At 47.5% G+C, this 8457-nt stretch overlaps 1 protein-coding gene across 3 annotated transcripts in view; it reads right to left on the bottom strand.

Annotated features, from left to right (window-relative positions):
• Positions 1-3692, bottom strand: part of LOC102052911 (sucrase-isomaltase, intestinal-like) — a 58738-nt gene extending 55046 nt beyond the window's left edge. For all 3 annotated transcript variants that reach the window (XM_055712668.1, XM_055712669.1, XM_055712670.1), the window contains exons 1-3: positions 3400-3692; positions 2811-2913; positions 2578-2723 (exon numbers count right to left, since the gene is read on the bottom strand). In XM_055712668.1, coding sequence (XP_055568643.1) covers positions 2578-2723; positions 2811-2913; positions 3400-3677 — 527 coding nt within the window. In that variant the 5' untranslated portion in view covers positions 3678-3692. The remainder of the gene's footprint in view (positions 1-2577; positions 2724-2810; positions 2914-3399) is intronic.
• Between the last annotated feature and the right edge of the window lie 4765 nt (positions 3693-8457).

Genomic DNA, 8457 nt, shown 5'->3' on the forward strand with positions numbered 1-8457 from the left:
GAGGGTTCATCCTCCCCAGTCAAGCAAATACAGCTGCCCACAGCTTTTAGGCCAAGATATATAACCTGCTTTCCTGTTTTGAAAGAAAACTTCAACCTGCACAGCTCTTCTGGTGGCTCAGGATGTTGCAAATCCCTCTAAGTCAGGCTGGGGAGGTTTCCCTTCGCATCTGTATTCACTCACTCTGACAGGAGGGACAGGCAAGGAAATGAAAGGGAAGCACTTTTGCTCCTCACAGGGAATTTAACTCCAAATACGATTCAGCTGTGAGAGGGATGGCTCCCTGCTGGGATGTCATCCTTCAGTCTATAAGTACTGGCTGTGCCATTTCACACGAAACAAAAATTCCCAAGAATATATCATTTCCCTTTCTATATGCAAAATTCTGTCGCTACTGCTGAAAGCCTTTTAAGTAGCAGCCCTGCCACTGTTTGCAGGATAAAACCCAATAACTGCACATCATATTCACCCCCAGTTTCCTCTTTTTGGGGTCAGATGGGTTTCAGGAGCACTCCTCAACCTGCCTGGAGGCAGCCTACACTTTTCCAGCGCTGATGTTCCCCAGCAGAGCATTGCTGCCGAGTGCTGGATGCTGCTAACCACAAGTGCCCTCCCCGGGCTCTGCAGCACATCGCTGCTGCACCCCACACCTGCACCGCTGCTGAGTGCAGGTTTGGGGGGACAAGGGGTACCCCACTGCCGGGGTATGGGGGAGCCTTCCCTGGGCTTATGGCAGGCCAGCGTGTGTGCCCTCCTGGAAACCTGCTCAGGGGGGATCGGCTTGTGCTCCTCTGCCCCTTGCTGGAGTTGTGCGTTTGGCAACTCGGTGGGTCAAACCCTGTGTCTGCCCCACGGCAGGGCCCTTCCCTGAGCTAGGACCTCCAAGCCTGAGGATGCCCTGACTAACGCGGCTAAACCCTTGGGGTTTGGGTGAAGATGGGGACGGGCTATGAGCTAGTCACTCGCCATATCTCATTATGCATTCACCTCTTACATCACCATTCCAATTAATGAGCCTTTAAAAAAATCTCTTAATATAAAGAGAAGAAAACTGGCTCTTTAATGTAAGCCCACTGTTTTTGCAAAGCTATTAAGTCTAATGAGGAATTAAATTATTTTTTTTATCGGAGTAATGCATAATGCATTCACTTACAATAGCCTGCAAAAAGAAAACTTCACAGAATTGACTGTGTTGTGTACAAAAAGAGATGCCACAAGTGCGTAATTTGAAAGGATGGGCAGCTAATTAAAATCCCAGTGTGGTGGTTCCATCTGCAGACTCAAACCATTCTAGAGGCTGTACTGTCTTACTTGCATCACACGATTTAAGCCAGCCTCACATTGCTCACAAGGTAATGCTTATGTTTCAAATCTGTTTAACAAAGAATTTCTTGGGAGGGGGGAAACCTGAGCTGATTTTTTCATTTCTTGATTGGTTGTTAGATTTTTCTAGTGTGTAAAATGAACCACTTGGATCCCAACGACCTTCTGGGAATGTGCTTGCACTAGTGGTGGGGTGCAAGATGGGCAGAGCTGGTGCTGAGGACCCAGCGGCCGCACACGTGTCGGGGGCTTGCTCTGAAGCAGCCTGTCAGCAGCCGGATCACGTCCTCCCAGAGCACGCCTGCCAGGAAGGGCTTGTGGAAGGGACCTAACCCATGCTCCTCAGGACCACTGCAAGGTTAGCCAATGCACGAGAGGTGGGTATAATCAAGAGATTCACGACAAAAGGTGCTGCTGATCTGAATTAAAATGCTAATATAGACCCAACCACAGCCTGATGCAAAGAGTACCCGTATTTCTGCGTCCTACGCAGCTCCTTCGTACGCCTGAGCCAAGCAGCGATAGTTCAGAGCGGTCTGTAACACTGTTCTTTGTCACCATAGACAGCCAGAGACTGCTGCTAATGCCACGCTGTAGCATCCCCAAATGCAACTAGCGGGAGCATGCCTTGACTGGGACTCTTGCTAAGTGGCATTGCACACTGGAGATGTGTTGGTGGAAGCCAAGAAAATGGGAAAACATGACACCTGGTGACATTTGCTAGTGAGGGGAGCTTTTGCTGAAGGTAAACTTCCAGTACCAGCTTAAGAATACAACTGGCATTTTTGCAGAGTGACAAACTAGACTCACAAATGCTGTTCACTGAAATCAGCGCAAGTTAGAGGCTTATGGCCCCTGTGCCTCCGAGCTTTAGTTTCCTAGACCTAACTCTTGCAGAGCGTCAGGAGATCTGGTGCTCAATTCCTGAAGCAGTAAAACACCTCGAATTTCAAAATCTTAGCTCAGTGCTTTCACGAGTTGAGTCTACCAGCATCCCAAGCTGTGAAATCACAGCCTCAAAAGCTGTTTGATTTGCTGAACAGCTTTTCATACATGCACATAGATAAATGTCTGTTGCACAGGTACACACTGTTGTTAATAATGAGCGTTTTCCAAACACACGGCATAAATCTGTGTTTGTGCCACACCCAGCCTGTGTGACGCCAACCCAAGCAATAGGGCGTGGGGAAACAGTGCTTGCCCTGTCACACTTAATTTCTGTGAAAAACAACGTGAATGACGTCTGGTACTCACAGCACGGTGCCGGTGCTTTTCCTCTTGATCCTGAAACGCGAGGAATCATCTGTGAACTCCACATCATAGCTGGCCTCATCGGAGGTAACCCCAGGGGAGTCGATCCGGAGTGGGACTTCAAACCGCTGTCTGCTGGGGTCGTAGAGCTAAAGCCAAGCAGGGAGGGGGCGGGTTAGCTCATCTGTCAGTGTGTGTTGCTTTAGTTAAGTGATTCCCCCCCACCAAAAACTCACCCTGAACCGAAGTCTGTCCCTTGTCTGGAACTCCACTTCTAAGATGACGGGGGAAATGTCTTTTCCGAAGAGGGATGAGGCCTGGCGCTTGGTCAGCGGTACCCTGCGGCGGAAACACGCGCTGGTGCCCACCGCAACCGCCAGCTGCCTGCGACCGCCCTGGCGCCAGCCGGGGGGAGCAACTCAGCTGTTCCTTGCCAGCTCTTTACAAATAAACCATTGGCTTATCGAGAGAAATTATCTCTGAGGTTAGCGTAGGTTCTCCTTGCTGTTAACGGATAAAATAGGTGCTACCAAAGCAAGGAGATCTCGTGGCCTCCTGAGACACAGATCCCAGGGAGGGAGGGACCACCGTGTGCCAACACCTGCTTGCCTCACCAGCAGCACGGCGTGAGCGCGGGACCCCGGCTCCGCGTGGCTTGCACACAGGAAAGCACCTCCGGCACCCTCCTTGTTGCAAGCCGAGCACAGGGCAGCGAGGCCGCTTGGGGAAGGTCTCGGGCTCGCTGCCCCCAGCGCGGCAGCTGCGGTCAGCGCGGTCACCACGCAGGGCCAGCCTGCAGCACCGAAGGAGCCGCCGCACGCTTACCTCCAGCCTTTGGCCGTCTTCTCGGCGTTCCCACCCAGGGAGTAGCCGAAGGGACTGTCCTCAGGGAAGAAGCACCAGGGCGCGTTGGCCACGTCGGTGGCACACCAGGTGCAGCCCCGTGCCTCACAGGCGTCCTGGGAAGCGCCTGGCTGGGGGTGGCAGTCGATGCGCTTCTGCACCGCCACAGCCCCGGCGCACTGCGTGTCCCGGCCCGAGCCCAGGCACCCGCCCGGGGCTGGACATGGGGAAAAAGCAGTCAGAGCAGCAAAGAACCACATTAAAGAAACCCCAACAATGCAGATTTCTTTAGTTATACCTTTGTGTGTGTGCTTTTCCCCCCATGTTGGGGCCGATACACATGATTCTTTTGATCAAGGTGACAGCAGAGCAGCGTGCCTGCTTGCGACCCAGGCAGTGGGTCTGTGTTGTTCAGGTCTCAGAGCTGCTGGTGCTCAGCTGAAGCACAACTTGCTCGAAATACTCATGGGAAGTTCAATAGCAGGCTGATGAAACTGCCGCTGAGGCATGAAATCAACGCTTCCAGCTAGCTGAACAGGTCCAAAGACCTTCAGCAAGGTCTAAAACTGTTACCAACATTAAAATGCTACATTTTCTGCATACTTTCTCTCTCTCACGTTACGCACAGAGGTTATCTATCTCTAGATAGATACAAACGTGAAATCAGCATGCACCTGTACAAGATATACAAATATAAAAATACTGCTTGTATATGTTCGTGTTGAGTTTCATTTCTATATTGTACAACCACTATGTATATGTAGTATTAGTAGTTTGTGTTAATACAGGTACGATTACGAGTGAAGGGAGGATGCTAGCAATAAAACAAAAGGCACAAATGAGCGATTCACAGAATCATCCTGGCAAAAACCTCTTAGTAAGGTGCTAAATCTTTTCCTTTTTGCAGCCGCAGGTCAAGCCCTGTGGTTCCCCTGCACGGAGCGAGCCTCCTAAGAGCAGGGGGACCGTGAGACCAGCCCCTTGCTGCGCCAACAAAACACTCTTAAAATTATCAAATACTCTTAAAGAGAGCAGGTGTACTGCAGGCAGCATACTTATTTTGAAGTTAACTTATGTAGTTTTAATCATCACAGCAATATTGAATGATTAAATCTACTTGAATGATAATTAGTCTTTTCCATAAAACGACTAATACCTCTGCTTTTTAAATTTATTTATTTATTTTGGTGGACTGTTGTGTGCTTGAAAGCTTAAAACATAATGGCTGATGCAGCCTGGGCTTATCCATATAAAGAACTTTACAAGCAGTTGTGCACAAGCAATAATTATATATACTGGGAAAATGTACACAATCATTCACTAGATTCACTAGAAAATGCCATCATGCTGCAATGCCAGAGCTGACTTCCAAGTAGGGGACGGGAAGGCAGAAAAGCAGGAGCTGAGTGCCATCTACATTTGTCTTGTGAGAAAACTCTCATCCCCCACTTTGATGCAGAAGCATCTGACATTCAGGCCTGGTGCTGCCGGTACGGGCAGCAGAGCTTGCTCCTTGCTGCCACGCCACCTCACCTCACCTCACCCCACCTTCTAGAGGCAGGCGTTAACAGGTGAAATCCCGCTCACCTTTGCCAGCTGCCAGACAGACAGGCTGCCCCCACCTTTCTTTTCTGCAGTGGCCAGTCATGCCCCGCAGGCCGGCTGCTTTCTGTCCAGCATCCGCCCCCGAGTTCTGTCACATAGGAAAGCCCCAAATTCTGATCCTCATTTTCACCCAAAACATAGTAGGAAAATGAACATCCCTCTGGAATCCCTAAATTATTTATTCTTGGAGCGGAAATCGGGGAGGATTCATCAGTTTTGACGAACCGCTGAAGGCTCTGGGCTGGGTGGGAAAAGCCTTAACTCAGTGTACCGTGTCCCTGCTGCAGATGTGGGGGAAAGGCAGACAGACTGCAAGTCCCATGGAAATAACTGCCCTGCCGTGGTGCCGCTGTGCGCTGAATACTCCCGCTGACTGAGGGAGGTGGAAGGATTTCAAAGGCTTCCTGCAGCCCTCTGGATCCTGAGGTCCTTAAGCCTGTGCAACCACAGAGGCTAAACAAAGTGCCATCCAAAGCACCGCCTCTGCAGTCGATGCACGGTTTCTGTCCTGCAGCTTTGCACCGCCGTGCCTTGCACGTTTAACACCTTGGCAGACAACGCACAAAATAGAGTAAACCTACCCCATTTCATTTCGGTTTTGGGTTGTTTTTTTTTCTAATGGGAGTCAAATGCAGCATCAGCAGTTTTATTGCTGAAATCAAAGAACATGATTCTGAACACACTACAGCAGATTATTAACTTTGGCATCAGTTTGCATAGCATTGGTTCACGGGAGACTTATCAACTCATTCATATAATAAAGTACTGTCAAAATACTTCAGAAGAAGAGTATTGTGACTGAAAAAAACTAGTTTGAGGGGAAAAAAATTGCCCCAGCAGGAGCCAAGAAATATCCCCCGCCCCACCGCCCTTAAGGTGAAGCTTAATTTTTCCAGCAAATTTTGAAAACAAGCGCTTGCAGACATGAGCAGCTGAACAAGGCTGCAACTTCATTCACCCCTTGTTCCTGGATTTACTTCTATTACAGTACAAATGGAGAGTAGCAAGAGGGAAGATGCGTTTCCTTCCCTCCTTTTGAAGAACATTTTAATTTTAAAATTTCTGCATCGTTTTCACTGCATTTATGGCCTATGTCTGTAAACACACATAGAAGATGAAATGCAAACAAACAGTTGAGTATAGCAACAGCTATGGCTACTTGCTACTTTTCCATGATAATTTCCATGGGAACAGAAGCTAAAGCAAGGTAGTTTGAAAGATATACGTGAAAAATTATCCCCATTGATTTTTTAAAATCTTGACTTCAGTTTTGTGAAATTAGATTAGAAAATGCTGCAATAAGGTAATCCACACACCTTTTAATTTAATGGTATTAGTCTTTGCAATTTGGGTTCATCCATATGTTACTAAGACACGTTGCAGAAGTTGCCTCTTCCTTTATCTAGCAACATAATAAGAGAAATTCTCCCTTTATTAGACTCTGGACTGAATTAACCTCTCATATACTGGGGTAAAAGTCACAGAAAACAAAGGAGCAAATCACAGGATAACTTTCTGCAGTTGAATGGCCCCCTGCCCCCAGCGCGCCCGCGCTGGTGCCCGTGAGCCGAACACACTGCTGGGTGGGGGTACGGCCCCGAACAAGCCAGCCCTGCTGGCTGCCCACAGCCACCTCAGGTGGAGTTCAAGTCATGCCTGTTCTCTCCTTTCTCACATCACACAACTGCCTCCCCAGCGGCTCTTCTGTTGTTACCACATTTATACCTTGCTTTCAAAGCCTACGACAACACACACCTGCCATACATTTACCTGCTAGCACAACCGCCAAGAAGCACAGCCCCCTGATCCGCGCCATAGTCAGAAGCCGATTTCTGCAGGCAGCGTGGAGCCTTTTATACAAGGCAGGGGCGCGATAAGCACTTGTCCCAATACATAATAAGAAACATTGCAAATATTTTCTCAGCATTCATATCTTACATGAGGTTAATTGTAACACATGACCTTGCCTGTATTTAAGAATGTATCTGAAGTAAGATGGGATATAGTCAGTGTTCTGTCCACAAACTTTGCTCCACTTGTGAATTCCAACTTTAAGAACATTATTTTCCCATCGCTTCCTAGAAAATTGATTTTTCAGAGACCACCGTTTTTTTTGAACAAACGTCTTCAGATGATTGGAGTCCAGTGCTTACCTTTTTCTAATTTCATATTGTCTTTTGTCACAGATGTAGTTGTATAGAACAAATGAAAAGTTTGGAGAAAAACAAACAGTTGAAGAATTCTCCATTAAAACAAGACACTGATACTGTGACCTTTACAAAAGGACAATTTTCCTCCAATTACTTTCAGAGCAAAGCTGTGTTCTACGGCAAGATCGGGTTTAGGTGAAACTTCTTTCTGAAGGTTAAAAAAAAATAATAAAATTCTATACATACATTAAGTTATATTGGTATTGCCTATCCGGAGACAGCTTCCTAAAACAAGGCACCTGTGCTGCCAAGCATCACCAGAGAGAAGCATCTGCAGTTCAGACTGCTGCCACAGCAGCCCCTCACCATAGGACCCGTTAAATCCGGGCAGCCTGACAGCACGTAGCCACTTCCCAGGTTTGTAAGGAATTTTTTCCTGCAGTTGCAAAACACAGTATTTCGATGTATCGTACACACATATAAACACACGCACTAAAAAAACCCGCAACCACCCAGGGTTCCCAGATGACAGCCATGAGTGTTCAGCTCCAAAACCACGGGTCGCCAAGCTGTTGGCATCATTCGTGTAGCTTGGGACAGTGGGTGGCCTTCACCCATCAGGCCAGGCAGAACAGGGACCCTCCACCATGCACACAAAGCCTCTTATGTGAGTCTTGCATGTGAATCCCCTTTGCCACTGGGGTTTTTGCTCAAAGTTGTGATATGATTCCCCAGTCTTCTGTGTGTACACCCAAGCAGTCAATAAGCAGGACAGATAAACACTAATTGGTATTGCTGCTGTTTATTTTAACTAACCTGTACACTGCTCTTAACTGTATGTATCATTACTCATTTCTGCTAAAACCGGGAATAAATCAACAACCTCAAACCACAAGCAGTATGCATTTTCACTTCCTTTCAAGCTGAGCTGAGAAGGAAATAATTCCTCTAAGATCAGTAAGAGGCATCAGAACTTTTCTTTTTTTGACAGACCATATGTAATAAGGTAAGAACTGTCATCTCTTAGGAACAGGAGCCACTGCTTCATTTGAAGTCTGTACAGTACTTAGTACCAGGGAATCCTGCTAGGCTTCCTAAGTACTACCAAAACACAAATAATGGCCAACAAGAATGCAGGCACAGGATACCAGAACAACCTATGGGCGATACTACTCAGCAAGCTATTCTACTGTATTGTGCAAAACTGTGCATTTTATATTCGGGGCCTTTGCAAGGGAAGTGACTTTTTCATAAGGAATTATGATGAAAAAGGCAAAGAGAAGTA

This window comes from Falco cherrug, chromosome 5 (assembly GCF_023634085.1).
Source record: "Falco cherrug isolate bFalChe1 chromosome 5, bFalChe1.pri, whole genome shotgun sequence".
Lineage (NCBI taxonomy): Eukaryota > Metazoa > Chordata > Aves > Falconiformes > Falconidae > Falco > Falco cherrug.